This window comes from Pituophis catenifer, unplaced genomic scaffold (genome assembly GCF_029215685.1).
Source record: "Pituophis catenifer annectens isolate HBS135680 unplaced genomic scaffold, rPitCat1.0.hap2 SCAF_3, whole genome shotgun sequence".
In the NCBI taxonomy this organism is placed as follows: Eukaryota; Metazoa; Chordata; class Lepidosauria; order Squamata; family Colubridae; genus Pituophis; species Pituophis catenifer.
In genome coordinates, this window is record NW_027256883.1 from 25,507,891 (window position 1) to 25,524,446 (window position 16,556).

Genomic DNA, 16,556 nt, shown 5'->3' on the forward strand with positions numbered 1-16,556 from the left:
GTGTACATATAGAGAGAATTGCTGACTTGAATATCAAAACCCCAATTTATTTGGAGCTTTAAATATCACTGCTAATACTTTGGAATGGACCAGTATCTTCTTGGAAACCAGAACAGTTTAGATAAAATTGGTGTAATGTAGTTCATGTATGGTATTCACTATAGTAGCTGAGCCACTTTGTTCTGTGCTACTTCCAGATTTCAGATCTGCTGGGAATAGAGAGCCAGTTTGATCTAGTGGTTAAGGCATCAGGCTAGAAAGTGGGAGACTCTGAGTACTAGTCCTTCCTTTGCCATTAAAGTTGCTGGATGACCTTGGACTACTCACTCTCTCTCAGCCCAATTCACCTCACAGGATTGTTGTGGGAAAAATAGGAGGAGGAAAGTGTGTTGGATATATGAATTATTTGTTAAAATAATAAAGGCAGGATAGAAATAAATAAATAAAATTATAATTGATTCCCAGCTATAGATTTTGGAAGGACCAAGCTATCCAAAAAGTTCAAACTACACGTACATAGTAAATCAGAGTAATTTAATCAATATATGACAGTCTCAGTTGAGAATCAGTTAGATGGATTTGGGAAATGCAGTTTTTATTATATTTCCTTCATTGATTTTGCTAAATGGTATCTCGGGAGATCCTAAGCTAAGGAAATTTGTTGTTCAGCCTTAATAGCACTGATTTCTAATATTTTAAAATAAAATTTCTTGACATGATGATATTTATTATTGTACTACATGACTTTTTATATTAAGGAAAAATACTGAAACAGTACTAATGTTACAGTTTTAATATCATTTTGAATCTGATACCGCCTTAGTGATCTTCTAACCCATATTCCTCTGATTCTTTTACTGAAACAGCTCATGGATAGCTGGTCATTCTTACTACAGTCATATCAACTTTCTGAATAATTGGTTAAATGCTGCTGCTAAGAGATATTATTGGGCAGACTTTGAGAGGGAGGGTAGCCATATAACACTAGTGTTTGAGGTTTAAGCTCTTATTCTGATATGTCTGCTAGGTTGATCGGGATAGAGACCTTCTGATTCAGCAAACAATGAGGCAGCTCAACAATCACTTTGGTCGAAGATGTGCTACCACTCCAATGGCTGTCCACAGGGTAAAGGTTACATTTAAGGATGAACCAGGAGAAGGCAGTGGTGTGGCACGAAGCTTTTATACTGCTATTGCACAAGCCTTTTTGTCAAATGAGAAACTGCCAAATCTAGATTGTATTCAAAATGCCAACAAGGGGACACATACAAGTAGGTATCCCAAATAATATGTTTTGTAAGTTATTTAAGATGTTTGCATTTGGCAAAGAGAAGGACAAAAAGTTATGCTGTAGTCTAGTAAGATGTTTTTAATGGTCAAATTAAGGGTCTAAATTGCATAGCAATATTGTTCCGCACCCTTGATACAATTGTTCTATGTGCACACATAGAACAATAGAATAGAATGCAGTTTTCTGCACAATCGGTCCGAAAAGAAAGTTACTAAATATAGAAAATAGGAAGAAATTGTCAGAATTTCCCCATATTTCATGCGTATTGTTTTGGAATAAAAGGGGCACCCCTCTGCTGCTAAGAGATTTATTAATAACATTCAGCATAGAAGAAATACCAAATTCAGCATAGAAGAAATACCAAAGGAAGAATAAGGAAAAAGAAACAATCTTATGTAGGAAAATATACGTATTCTATATTTCTATAGAATATATTCTATAGTACTTGGGCCTACCATTCATTTAGAAATTGTTTGAAGTTAGAGTGGCATTGGAAAATGTAGCCAGTCCTCACATTTTAACTGTCACAGCATCGTCACAGTCACATAATAAAAATTTGGGTGCTTGGCAACTGGCATGTAGTTGCAACAGTTGCAGCATCCCAGCGCTGTGTGATTGCCATTTGTGACCTTCCCAGCTGGCTTCCCAGAGACAAAGTCAATGGGAAAAGCCAGATTCGTATAACAAAAACACGATTCACTTAACATCTGCAGTGATTGGTTAACAACCATGGCGAAAAAGGTTGTAAAATTGGGCATGATTAACTTAACCTTGCTTAGCAACAGAAATTCTGGCCCCAGTTGTGGTCATAAGTTGAGGACTAACTATATTGTAAAGGCCTTGAGAACCAATGACACTTTGAAGCAAGGAAGGAGTCACAAATAAGGTTGGCATATCTTCACATTTTCTCCTGCAGTATATTATATTTTTTGAACTAGGATAAAAATCTTCTAAAATGTTGCTTAGAATGGTGAGGTAAAATTGAATGGAAAAAGTGTTATTGCATCAGTTCTTAAATCTTTTGTAGAAAGCTTCCAAACTTAATTTTTGTATTCTTCTTCCTCAGTGATAGATCTCACAGTTCATGATTCTTTGTATTAGTTATAATTCTTATAGGAAAAACTCTATACAAATTTGATTGTCTCTTCAGGTTTAATGCAGAGATTACGGAACAGAGGGGAGAGAGATCGAGAAAGGGAGCGGGAGAGAGAAATGAGGAGAAACAGTAGTGGGTTGCGAACTGGTTCTCGAAGAGACAGAGACAGGTAAGTTGTCCCCCTAACATATAAATTTTGCTCAGAGAATTTCAATTCAATACCTTGGTTGTGTGGGGAACAACAATCATTTCTGATAAAGAACGTTTGTGTGTGTGTGTTTTAAAGGGATTTTAGGAGGCAGCTGTCCATTGACACCAGACCTTTTCGACCTGCATCTGAAGGAAATCCTAGTGATGACCCTGATCCTCTTCCAGCACATAGACAGGCCCTGGGTGAAAGACTTTATCCCCGTGTACAAGCAATGCAACCTGTGAGCCTGGGTCTCTCTACTTCGGGAGGGCATTATTTTTTTTTTTTTTTTTTTTAGAAAATATTCTAGTCTTACCCAAGATCACTCCCATACCAACCTACCTGCCATCCTTTTTTCTGAATGCCAGGGTAATGGCTATTAAGTTTGAAAAAGCCTCCCATTAAAATAAATTTCTGAGTTAGTATGGAACTTGTGAATATTGCTGTATCTTAAGAACAGAATAGACTGGTAGATTTTAATTAGCATTGTGACTGTTTGTGGCTTGCGTCCTTGGAAAAGGTTCCAGTTGGAAATCTGAAGGGAATTGTTTTAATTATTGCTGCAACAAAAAATCAGAAGGGCTGAGAAGGATGGCTGTAAGCTGAAACTGGAAACAAGCAAACCTAAATACAGAAGCATTGATAGATAACTAGAAAAAAAATCCAAGGCTGGAACAGAATTTGTTCTGAGTCTGAATCTGTTAGATTAATTTGCTTATTGGGCTGTTTTTTGTGATTGGGAAAAACCCCAGAAAAATAATCCTTCCACATTTTCCATATTATTTGAATTCAGAATAAATTATATTTTACTATCTGGATTTGCCCTTCCTATGTCTGGAATAGAAATTTCCTGGAACCAAATCCCATCCTTTTTTTCATCTGCTTCTCTACCCATAATTTTAACATATTGGGAAGCAGACAGATTTTTTTCTGCCTATCTAGGATAATAATTAGGTAGAGGGAAAAAGTGTAAAACATTGGAAAATAAATATAAATCTACATCTTTTTAGGCATTTGCAAGCAAGATTACAGGCATGCTATTGGAATTGTCACCTGCACAGCTGCTTTTGCTACTAGCAAGTGAAGATTCCCTTCGAGCAAGAGTGGATGAGGCTATGGAGCTCATCATTGCACATGGGAGGTAATTTAATATTCATGAGAATTAAAATATGCATGTGAATTTCAACTATGGTAATGATTAGCTTCTGAGTTCCTAAAGAAGCCAAGGTATCTAGCTTACCTCCTCCATATTTATAAACAAATGGCTGAAAATTCATCCCAAATTTTGGACATAACATCTGCTATTACACAAAATTTTGGATCTTTTTGATAGTGGAAGGGGCTCTTTTATTCTATCATAAGGTGCATCCACAGCATGCAAAAATGATGTAATATATATTGTGACACAAACTCTTCTTGTTATGTACTTGGGTGCAGTGTGTAACACAAGTGCAGAAAGGGCAACATTTGTTCACAATCTGTTTCAGAGATTCCAAGTGGGGTCTTTAAAATTTCTGCAAGAAATGGAGAATGCACTATAGGTGTGATAAGTAATGCATTGAAATCCAACAGAGGAATGTGAATAGTGCAGTTTCTGCTGATTGCTGCTTTACTATCCTCTATCTGTAAACATTATATTGGCTCAATGTAATTGGTTTTTATTCTTTTCAAAGGGAGAATGGAGCTGACAGCATTCTAGACCTTGGCTTGTTGGATTCTTCTGATAAAGTACAAGTAAGAAACATCTGTAGACAATGCCTTTATTAATTTACTGTTTAAAGTAAAATATCTAAAATAGAGAAATTCATTTACCAAGAAGATTCTTTTACTCACATACACAAGACCAGAAATCATATGAATTCCCAGAGTCATCAAATTAAATAACAACTATAAAAGAATCTCTCAAATTCCATGAAGCCACCATGGCAGTTGGAGTTCTGAACAAGAGAGACTACATTGCAGCATATTATTGCAACTTGCTCTTGTAATTTACAGCCTCAATTTAGTCATGGAAATTGATCATACAGCTAGTCCTCATTTAGTGATTGCATCATTTAGGGACCATTCACATTTTGGCAGTGATGAAAAATTAACTTGATGATCAGTCCTCACATTTAGAACCTTTGTAGATCTATAAAACAAAGGAAAACTGAAATAAAATTATAAGCACAATTGACATTTCAATTAGTTAATGCTTAATTATCAAGTTTCTTATCATATTCATGATCGCTAAATGAGTATTTGTAACAAGTTGCCCAGCAATGGTTTCATTTATTCATCTTAGTCTTATACCTAGGAAAACAGGTGGCATAAGATTAGCTGTTTTCTGTGTTAAGATGAAAAATAGTCTCTGGGTTGAATATGTAGTGAACTCATTCAGACAACATTTTTCTTCTTAGTTTCATTTCAGAGTGTTTTGCATGCTACCTCTTTACAAATTACTGTTCCTTTGTTCTTTCCTTATGTTGAATTGATAAGAGAGTAGAAGCCTAAACCTTTTTTTTTTTTTTTGCATATCTGGAAACTAGTTGTTAGAAAGAAATTAGACTATTCCTTTTAGTTTTTATTTGTTTGAAGAGATGACACACACAAAACTTAAAGCAGAGTCCATATTTTAGAAACTTGCTAGATACCTACATAGATGTATATTATTAAATTAGCATTTGTTTAAATCACCTTTTTGAATGGCATATTTTGAATATACAGTTCAGTACTAAAGAAGTCAGTTGTTACAAACAGTTTTTATTTCTGTTGTGTGTTTCTTTTCAAAAGGAAAATAGAAAACGACATGGTTCTAGTCGTAGCGTCGTGGACATGGAATTAGATGATACAGATGATGGTGATGATAACGCACCATTGTTTTATCAACCTGGAAAACGTGGTTTTTATACACCGAGGCCAGGCAAAAATACAGAAGCCAGACTGAATTGCTTTAGAAATATTGGCAGGTAAAATATCCTCTAGATGAGTGAATTGCTTTCAGAGAGAAAAACAATACGGAATGTATATATGACAGTAAATGTAATAAGATTGGGATTTTCAACCAAAATTTAATAATAATTACTCTTTCGTTTCTTAATACTTCTATTTTGATATTGCTCTTAAAATATTAACTGCTTTCTACTGATTTTCAGAATTCTAGGGTTGTGCTTGCTGCAAAATGAACTATGTCCGATTACATTAAATCGACATGTAATAAAAGTTCTTCTTGGCAGAAAGGTAAGCCTTAATGATTTAGCATAGGACTGCTGCATTATTTGATGAAATTTGTATTCAGCTAAAAATGTAGGGCATTGCTCCCATGACCTCCATCCTTCTATTTAAAATGTTTGTTCCCTTCCTTAATGTTGGATACTTTTCTGGATAAAGGTAATAATATTTCAAAAAACTCCTTTCTGGGTATAATGCAGAACTACAAATAAGATATCAAGTGATTTTTTTTTTTTTTGGTAGATCATTATAGCTTGTCTCCTAAATCTTTCATTCATAATCTTCTGAGCAGAAATTTCATCGAACAACTAAAATAAGCCATTATTTTCAAAACAAAGTAGAATTCCAATTTTAGTCTGCTGGGGGTCACAAGCTCAGTTGGTCATAAGCCCAAACTAGATGTAACATTTAGTCTGAGAACTAACCCATGCCCATATATCTTTACCTTTTGTGTTTGTATTGTGATTTATTTAACTTCTTGATCAGGTAGTGGAAATGTTCATACACTATTATTCTTAAAATAGATATGAGAATATTAGTTGTAAAATCTTATAAAAATCCCAACAATAAGCTTACCTGTAGAATGGAATGTGAGTAAATGTTGAATGATTACTTTTTATTTTCAGGTTAACTGGCATGATTTTGCCTTTTTTGATCCGGTTATGTATGAGAGTTTACGGCAACTCATCCTCGCTTCCCAAAGCACAGATGCTGATGCAGTTTTTGCAGCAATGGACTTAGCTTTTGCGATAGACCTGTGCAAAGAGGAAGGTGGAGGACAGGTAGGCCTAAATTAATGTGGTTAATGTTACTTCCTCAGAATCTCTTTTAATGTTAACATCAATAGATACGTCAGTAATTTTAGTGACAAATGTAAGCAAGACTAAGGGGAGTTGTGAATAAGTGATGGTTACGAAGCCTTTAATAATATTTTAAAAATAATTCTGTGTTGCATTGTTTTTCTAGGTTGAACTTATTTCCAACGGTGTAAATATACCAGTCACTCCTCAAAATGTGTATGAATATGTCCGTAAATATGCAGAACATAGAATGTTAGTAGTTGCAGAACAACCTCTACATGTAAGTGATGTGAAATCTTGGAATTTGATGCCCTTTTTCTTAGTATTGTTCTGTAATCTGTAAAGAAATATCGTGTTGAATGGATAGATACAAACTTTTAAGCCATCCATGAAATATCACGTTTCATAAAATATTCAGAAAATCTGTCGCAGAAATACTTCTCTTAGTATTCAGCAGTATAACTGTGTGAAATTTAGAATTAGCATAGTTAATACTGTTCTTCCTCCTGATCCAGTTATGAATAAGGGTGAACAAATCTGCCAACTTCCCATTTGATTCTTCATTTTTCTGCTATACTGTTTCTGGAAAAAAATTGTACTTATTCTCAGTTAAATTTGATTGGCCTTGATAGCTGAACCAAAACTTGTGATAACTAATATTCTGCTTCTCTGTGAGCCCAGTTTCCCAGAGTAGCTCTCTTGAGGCTTAGAACAACAGCAAGGAATCTTGAATTGCATTGTAACCCAGCAGTGTGCTTTTGAGTGCTAAAATTCTATTTCTGGTGGCTTTCTCAGGCAATGAGGAAGGGTCTGTTGGATGTACTCCCAAAGAATTCATTAGAAGACTTGACAGCAGAAGATTTCAGGCTTCTAGTCAATGGATGTGGTGAAGTTAATGTGCAGATGCTAATCAGCTTTACTTCTTTCAATGATGAGTCAGGTATAATATATTTTGATTATAGGTTGCACCATAATAAAATTATGATCAGCTTCTTTGCATACTGATTAAAAATAAAATGTTTTATAAGTTATAAAGGGTTATCCAATGTTGTATAAACTGTTGTATAAGATTTTTGGATTTTTTGAAAATTTGAGACTTGATCATTTGCTTAATGCAAAATGTAATTTATAATGAACATTGTATTACTGACCAACTAAAGAGTAGTGCTATTGAATCATACTATTTCAGTAGGATTTAATACACGATTACTATATTTCAAGTATTTCCATGAATTCACTTTTGAAAGTAATACTATGGGGTATCTGCTTTTAATATTCTTTTATTTCATTTTGAATAGGAGAAAATGCTGAGAAACTTCTGCAGTTTAAACGATGGTTTTGGTCCATAGTAGAGAAGATGAGTATGACTGAAAGGCAAGATTTAGTAAGTATTATTTCTTTTCCTTGGAGCATACCCTTTGAGTATCTAATTGTTAAATTCCTTTAATGCTCTGAAAAGTTAAAAAATGTGTTTTTTTAACATATTATTGTAAAACATACACTTACATATTATTGTCCAATTTTTTTCTCATGTTGGCTTATATCCCATATACTTCGGGTTTAGAATTTCTTTAATATAAAGTCCTGAGATTACATTGCAAACTTTTGAAAGTGAGGGATTTTGAATAGCTATTTGAGATATGACATAGAATTTTCCATGGAAAGTGAAAAAAATGTAAATGACAAATAAATGACAAATCCTTGAAAATATTTAGAACGTAGATGTTTTGCTTCCCACTTTTGTCCAGGCCAGGTCTCTAGAGATTAGTTGTTGCTCACAAAAAATAATAGTTCAGTGTGGCAGTAAATTTGCTAGAATGTTATGCATTCACCATATGAATACAAATTCCATCATTTGTGGAAATCAAAAGTAATATTAAGAATCAGATCCTAAGGAACATTAATGAAATGATGGGTCTCCTTCCTAAGACTGTATAGTTCCTATAGTTCCAGTTAAGTACATTTAACTTAAATTATGGAAACCTTTAATCAACATAAAAAAGTACAACAGGTGGAAAAGGACATTCAGCACATATAAGGCATTTTCACCTGAATATTACCCTTATTACTTGAATGTTTACCAGTAAAGAGTTTTTAAGAAAAGCGATTTGACACAAATCTTTGTTAAAATTAAATATGTTAAGAAATTGGTAGGTGTTCATTTTAATGTCACTGTATTCAGATCTTGGGGTTAGAACAGAAATATTAACAGAAAGTGAGATAGGTGAAAAATTGTTCATATAAAAATATGTGTTGTTTGCAAGATACTATCCATTTATATTTGTTACAGGATATGGAATGATTAATATCAAAATTGGATATGAATTTATTTAGTGAAGGATTAACACATTTTTTTAACGGCCCTTAGGTTTACTTTTGGACATCTAGCCCATCATTACCTGCTAGTGAAGAAGGATTTCAGCCTATGCCATCCATCACAATAAGACCACCAGATGATCAACACCTTCCTACAGCAAACACATGTATATCGCGCCTTTATGTTCCACTTTATTCTTCTAAACAGATTCTTAAACAGAAGTTACTACTCGCCATTAAGACCAAAAATTTTGGTTTTGTGTAGACTATTAAAAAAAAGTGTGTATTGCTGTATAATTATTACTAGCTAGATTTTTTGTAGAGTTTCCATTTGTCCATAAAAGTTTATGAAAGTTAATGCTGTCATGCCCCCTCCTGTTGCTGGTACTGCAATGATAAAATGCAACATTCCCAAACAAAGTTGGCAACCTAAGGGCTGAAGAAGCACTGGCGATGTTAGATTGTGATCATTTGCTAGTCATTAACTTCTTGGTCAAATCCAGCCAAAGATGACAGCAGAACAATATAAATTACACTGTGATTTAACTTTTTGCAAAAGGGGTGGAAATATGTCAAATGTTCTTAAAAAAAAATTCACTGCTGCCTTTCTGGAAAGTGTTTCAGCAAAGGTGCTTGTATAGAGGGAATAGGAAATTTCAAAATAAAAGATGAAGTATGTCCTGTGGTTTATTTTAACTTTTTTTTTTTTAAAGAAAAATGGTGTTTAAGTTTGTGGTTGGCTGCAGTTGTGCATCATGTATATTGAACTTGTAAAAAGTTCTTGCCAGTTAGAGCTAAGAGTTGAAATCATTCACGTTTGCTTACAAAAACCACTGCCATTGCAATTTTGTCTGCTTGCACTGGACTCTGGCACAATAAATACCACCATTAATGTTTTGCATGTAGTCTGTATAACCTTAGTGAGATTCTTTTTGTACGTAAGAAGGAAGCCAATGCACAGTATTTAATCGTTTACAATCAACATTTTGTATCCCTCTTTCTTTGAGCAGTCAGTTAGGAGGCTTATACCTCCAGCTCAAATCCAGACACTTGTTCTGCTGTGTCTCAAGCTGGTTAAATTTTCAGCCTGGGCACTACCTGGTAACTGTAAAATGTTTATAAGATCATGATTATTTGAAGGTACATTTTGAAAAAAAAAATTTAATGTTCGTGAGCAGCTTAACTACTTTTGTATCTAGCCTTTTTTAAGTATCTTGTTACAGTTTTTAATAAATTACAGTCATACTGAAAAAAATAGTTTTTATTTATGTGACCTGTATATTTTAGTTGCTACTGCACACCACAGTTATCTATTAAGTTATTTGTAAGTGAATAGAACTACTCTTCCTCTTCAGTTAAAATAGAAGCAGTTCAGTCTGCATTTTACAGTTAGCAGAAAAGTTAAAGATGGCCTGATCCAACAAAGTATAATCTTTTCATCAGATATTGCTTACTCAGCACAAAAATGTTTGCCAAATGCATTGTGGTGCACATACAAAATGCTATTTTTATTAAAGCATTTTAGTGCATAACATTTCAGTATATTAAGATCCTACTTAGTTGAACACTAACATATTGTAGGAAAGGGGAAGATTCTTTGTTATTTTACGCTTACCATCTCATAGTCAGGAATTCCTTATAATTTGTTAACTCTTTTTTCTGTGGGGTTTTGGCGGGGGGGGGGGATTGCACATCATTAAGAACTTGCCTGAATTTCTGCCAAAATGGACCACCTCTTCTCTTTCTCTATGCCAACAACTTTCACGCCTCTTTCTGCCTTAGCTTGAAAATAACAACCTGCTTCTGTAGAGTATCTATTGTTTTGGCAGGCACTCTAGCAGTGTAAATCCTAACTGTAACCTCTTTTAAATAAAGACTGAAGACTGTTCTCTTAAGAGCTGACTGTGCCAGGCTTACTCAATTTTAAAAAAATTAAATAGCAGGTGCTTCATTTTTTCCCCTTGCACATTTTGATGAAATCATTCTTTCTGAATGACAGCCCTTTTAAGGATAAGGATGAAGTTTTTCATGTTTGGCATAGAATTCAGGTTCTGTTTTTGAATTTGCTACTTGGCTTATAGCAAGTTTCATAATGTCTGAGCCTCTTGCATTCTGTAATTTAAAAAATGCTACCTACCTCACAGAAGAGTTGAGGCATAATAAAGGTAATATTCTCCGAAGCCCTTTTAGGAAAGGCTGTGTATATTGTAAAATATTGTTATATATAACCTGTGTATATCTAGCATATCCCTATGTTATATGTATAGCTCTGTATATAACACAATTGTTTTACAACAGTCACAGCAAAATACATTACAAAAATTCATAAGGCCTATACAATAGCGTGTGTGTGTGTGTGTACACACACACATGTACATAAACAATACTTTGTTGTTACTCTAATGCCAAGGGGAAAGCTAGAATGATTAATGTTGTAGTCATTGACTCAAAATGTGTATGTAGCTATATAAATAGCTTTTCTCTGTATATTTGAACATTATCAAGCTTTTAATAAGAAATGCTTATTAAAATTGTACACCGCATTACTGTGTGGCTTAAATTAGTTTCTTTTAAATATATGGCAAGAAAAATAATAGGAAAGTTTTCCAATAGTGTCTTGAATTTTATCTAACTTTTGATAATCATATTCTTTTAAAAGCTGGATTTTGGTTACTTTTTTCCCTCAGAAGCTACTGAGCTGAATGGGCTTGAAATCATGACAATTGAGTTGCTATGGTAACCCTTTAAAGTCCTTTGGGACTTTCTTGATCCATGGAACCTCAGTCTTGTAACAAGATGTATTTTGGTAACTGGGTAATCACCAACTATGAAATCAACCCAAATAAGTACAAGAAATGATGTGTGTCCCAAAAAATTATGGTACATGCAGAATTGCTTACTTTATATTGCCCACATTTTAGCCTTTTGGATTAATGTTAATTTGAGAAGACAACTCAAGGTTATTCTGTACATCTGTTAATTAGCACCACAGCTTTTTATTTTTGCAAGAAACAAAATATGAAATGGTGAAACCTATGCAGATTTATGAACAATTAAAAAGTCTTCTTGAATCTGGTTTTTAGCATTATGTATACGTTTAGCATGGCATACATGTAAAACTGTCAGAGATAGCATGAGTGCTGCCACTTGTTCCAGTTAAAATTTCAGAAGATGAAGGCAGCTGAAGATCAGCCATCAAACTAGTTTGTAGGTAATCCTTTAGACACTATATCCTAAGTTTTGTTATGCTTTATGAGTAAACCAATACTTGAATTGTTCAAGCAGCAGGCTAGGCACTAAAAAAGCATGTTATTGCTGATGAAATTTGTGTTAGGGTTTCCAATTCCTAGTTAGTTTAGTGCAGTGGTGAGATCCAAATTTTTTTACTACAGGTTCTGTGGGCATGGCTTGGTGGGCATGGCAGGGGAAGGATATTGTAAAATCTCCATTCCCATCCAATTCGGGCCCAGCCAGAGGTGGTAATTGCCGGTTCTCCGAACTGCTCAAAATTTCCACTACCGGTTCTTCAGAACCTGTCAGAACCTGCTGGATTTCACCCCTGGTTTAGTGGTTATATCTTAATTGAACTATACCTATTAAATAGTCTTTAAAAGTAGCCTCACTTACTTCATGTCATCATTAGCCCATCTATTTTACTTAGTTCAAATAGTTTTTTTAGTCTGATAAAAATAAATGCTTTACTCCCAATTTTCCAAGGAATCCAAATAGAAATAGACTGACCAGATAAGCAAAATAAGGTGTTTAAGCCTCTGAAAGCTCTTAATTGTAGCAATAGAGACATACTTTTTACAGTTATAGTTCTTTGCATGCTATGTTTCTTTACAATAAGAAAAGGTTTTTGTCTGTAAGGCTACAACTGTTTTACAGAGCTGTCGTCTCTTCTGGATAATAAGGAAAGCTCTTTTTTTTCTCTTCTAAGTATGTCAGGATGTTTGAAGACGTGCCTATGTCTGGGCTCTCATTCAGTGTGATGTAGAGATTGAAGCTGTTCTGACTAAGATTGGAGACATCTCGGCTTAAATCCCTCCTAGAAATTTATTGAATAACTGGGAGAGTCACTCTTGCTCAACCCAACCATCCTTACAGGATGGTTTTGATAGGGATAAAATGGAGATAATCATGCAATCTGCAATTACTCAATACTAATTTTTAATCTAGCCTCAACCTGTTTTGGGACTTCTGGCACATGTATACTGTTTCACATGCATACATGTTGGGGGGGAGGAAGATTATGAAAGGTACAGGATGTTGTGACCTAGGCTTCCTTAGAAAGTTTAAAGCACAATCTTAGTCCTGCAAAACCTCTTTTATTTATACGACTGTAAATTACTTTCATTTACAGTCCGCAAGGCTTGATAAACAGTCTTTCAGAGGAAGGTTACCAACACCCACCTATCTCACATGGAACACTGCCAGAGAGCTAATTTCCAGGCACAGGGCAAGGCCAAACTTGGCACAGAGTCACGAACAGAATTTTCAAATCTTGAATTGGCCAGATGAACTAATTGCTTCCTGCAAAAACTCATGTCCCATTCGCTTCTCTTTTATGTCTTATGGGAGAGGCTAATCATCTCCAAGCCTTACTCCCAAGTCAACCCTGTTTTCTTAATTGTTCCCGTCTTCTGGCAGCTCTGCACATGTACACACTGGGAACAGGCTCCCACTGTTGTTCTGCCTTGCTACTGTCAGCCTCTGGAGGCTGCACATAACTATCAGATGTCCTTGGCCCCGTCTCTGCCTCCGATGCAGAGCCCTCATTTGAGCTTTCCCCAGCCCCCAGGACTAGCCCAAATTCCTCCCCAACCTCCTCACTGTCTGACTCTGCTGCCAGCTCGCTGGCCGCTGGTGGCCCACAACACAGGACAATTGCACAGGATTTTTTAAAATTTAATTTAAAATCCAGTTGCCCTATAAAATAAATTGAGATAAATACCGATTTGCATTAGAAAAATCCCAACTCTAAAAAAGCCGTATCCATTCAGCCCTGCACCATGTCGTGATGACTGAGCACCATAGAATGTGTTCAAAGCCAATACATGTTTTAAAAAATTAAAAAGATACTCTCCATAGAGAATAAGTTGGGGGGGGACACCAATACTGAGGCATACTTACATAAAGGAGATTACAAGTGAAATCCAGAAGTAACCATTGGGATGTGTATTGAAGACTGCAGAATAGTCCTCAAGAATGGGCGCCTATAGAGAAAAATACAGCTGAGATTGATACCGTTTCCCCCAAAATAAGTCATCCCCTGATAATAAGCCCAATCGGGCTTTTGAACACATGGCAATAAGGCCAAACACTTATTTCAGGGTTCAAAAAAATATAAGACAGGGTCTTTTCGGGGAAACATGGTACTTCTGGTGGTTTTTCCACAAACCCGGAAGGGGGAGGCATAGTTTCATGCTGCCTGGATCCTGCATGTGTGCGGATGGGGCTTCACTCCCTTGCACAGCCTGATTCCTGGAGGGCCGTGGACCAGGGTTTGGGGACCCCTGTTATATTCAATAGACAAATGTATTCAGGAAACTCAGAAGCAAATATGATCTGTTTTTCCTATTATTATTCTCTGGTAGCTGTATTTAAAGGCCTTTTGAGACCAGGCAGTTAAACAGTCATCAAGATTAATAGCAGCTGATAGTCTAGTTGTCCCTTAACTTTTCCAATTCCCCTTTAACAGCATCTAAATGGCTGAGTATCACTCTCAGGAGCAAATTCCAGATACATTTTTAGGAAGCGACACTTAGAAACATGGCAGAAATTGACCAGAGCAAATACACATAGGATTGCACTAAAATCTCTATTTGAGAAGTAACATCTAAACTTTTTTGGGAGTGCCTTCTGCTGACTTCCTGGACTAGTCCCTGCAGTATTTTTGGCAAAATTTCAGAAGTGGCTTGTCATTGCCTGCTTCCTAGGACTGACCCAAGGCTACCAGCTGCTTTAGGCTTAATGTAGAACAAGAACTACAAACTCCAGGTTTCTAGCCTGGTGCATTTCCCATATCAAATGGCTCGTCTCAACCCCCATCATACCAACTGCCATACCTAGGAGAAGAAAAAGCTTGCACATCTTGGTAAACTTCCTTTGAAAATTCTTTCCTTCCCAGGACCTTCAATTGAAAGAGATTCAGGTGCATATTCTTTGCTTATCACAGAGCAAGATATCAAAGCATGAAACCTGCCAAAAGACATTTTCACATTCTTCCTTTGTTTAGACTTAAGTCTTTTTACTTCTCACTGCTTTGGTAAGGAATAACTTCCCTCTCTTTCAAAGTTACTCTTCTTACTGTCTACATTTTAAAGAAATAACAATATGCTTTTAAGGGAATATATAAATCTTGCATCATGTGCATGTATTTTATGATCTGATGATTTCATGAACTACTTAAAAGGTAGATCAGACTAAGAAACCAATGCCATACACAGCTAATTATCTTTATTGTAACCCTTATAAGTATCATAATCTTTCAAGTCCAAATGTGCTTCCCCCATTCCTCACTTTATCCTTTATGTGAATTAGGAAGAATTCCATTTGAGATGTTTGCTCAAATACATTTATAATTTTATTTATTTATTGGAATGGGATATGCCACATTTGTTTCATTTTTGCCTCAACAGTGGCTCTTCCTCCTGTCCTTCAAGGTCCCTCCCTATGCCCTTCACCTTTGTTTACTTTTTGTAAAAAGTAAGACATTATTAGGTAAATGAAAGGGAAGGAAATTAATGCAGTGGCAGACCATACTTTCCATACACAGAAATATAGCTATGCTGGATTAGTTGTACATATTGAACTCTACAGAAGGAATAGAACACAACAGACAAGCGTCATTGCAACAGTATACCGTCAGATATTTCAAGACATATACAATGCATAGCAAAAATACTCTGGTTTAAATAAATGATTTAAATTTTAGTGAAACTTTTGGATGATTCTTAAGTGTTTGCAAATACTACTTCCCACCTTGTATAATGAGTTTATGATCCATGACCCAAGAATTCACAGCATTCCAGATCCAATGGGAAATTTCCTAACAGACATCATCTGCCTTTTCCAATAGTGGAAAAACTGCATAAACCACTATGAGATAAGTAAGCCTGATGTTTCCCAGCAAACAGTATTTGGAGGCACATTTGTATCTTACTTATTGTATAGTTGAAGTGGTAAATCCCAGATACACTCTCTGGCAAGAAAAACACAGTAGTATAGAAACATTTTACATCATTTTTCAAAATCCTAAACCAGCTGTCTGAGCCTCATGGTCAAGCCAAGACTTTCTGCTGTTTGACACGGAAGATTTAAGACTTTGCAATGGGACTGGTGACTCCATGTGTCTTTTGTTGCTGCTAGTGAAGCCCTCCTCCAGTCCAATGCTTCTGGACACCAACATGAGTGTCTCCCTCTAGGTCCCTGCCCTCTCACCTTTTTACATTTAAAAAGTTTCAAATCAAATGCAACGGCGGCCACAAATGCAAGTGGAAGCAAAGATTCCAGCATCATCTTGATTTGCAAGAACAGGTCTGGGCCACCAATACCCCCTTCTTTTAAAAGGTCATTTTTGGAAGAGGCACAAGGAGGATCAAGCAGGATGCTGATAAAGCATTATTTATTTTGTATCTGCTTACGGGCTTC

At 35.6% G+C, this 16,556-nt stretch overlaps 1 protein-coding gene and 1 long non-coding RNA gene across 4 annotated transcripts in view; one reads left to right on the forward strand and one right to left on the reverse strand.

The window, feature by feature from the left end:
• Window positions 1-10,798, forward strand: part of UBR5 (ubiquitin protein ligase E3 component n-recognin 5) — an 83,301-nt gene extending 72,503 nt beyond the window's left edge. For both annotated transcript variants that reach the window (XM_070940403.1, XM_070940404.1), the window contains exons 48-59: window positions 1,028-1,271; window positions 2,442-2,556; window positions 2,674-2,818; window positions 3,588-3,718; window positions 4,251-4,311; window positions 5,350-5,525; window positions 5,712-5,796; window positions 6,414-6,569; window positions 6,754-6,867; window positions 7,383-7,527; window positions 7,886-7,971; window positions 8,956-10,798. In XM_070940403.1, coding sequence (XP_070796504.1) covers window positions 1,028-1,271; window positions 2,442-2,556; window positions 2,674-2,818; window positions 3,588-3,718; window positions 4,251-4,311; window positions 5,350-5,525; window positions 5,712-5,796; window positions 6,414-6,569; window positions 6,754-6,867; window positions 7,383-7,527; window positions 7,886-7,971; window positions 8,956-9,168 — 1,671 coding nt within the window. In that variant the 3' untranslated portion in view covers window positions 9,169-10,798. The remainder of the gene's footprint in view (window positions 1-1,027; window positions 1,272-2,441; window positions 2,557-2,673; window positions 2,819-3,587; window positions 3,719-4,250; window positions 4,312-5,349; window positions 5,526-5,711; window positions 5,797-6,413; window positions 6,570-6,753; window positions 6,868-7,382; window positions 7,528-7,885; window positions 7,972-8,955) is intronic.
• Window positions 4,412-16,539, reverse strand: LOC139314658 (uncharacterized). 2 transcript variants are annotated; one of them, XR_011600202.1, is made up of 5 exons: window positions 15,888-16,539; window positions 14,972-15,104; window positions 14,037-14,119; window positions 6,364-6,542; window positions 4,412-4,708 (listed from the first exon to the last, which is right to left on the reverse strand). It is a non-coding gene; the product is annotated as an uncharacterized lncRNA (long non-coding RNA). The 2 variants fall into 2 exon arrangements; XR_011600203.1 differs by lacking the exons at window positions 4,412-4,708; window positions 6,364-6,542 and adding an exon at window positions 7,852-7,954.
• Window positions 16,540-16,556: the final 17 nt, after the last annotated feature.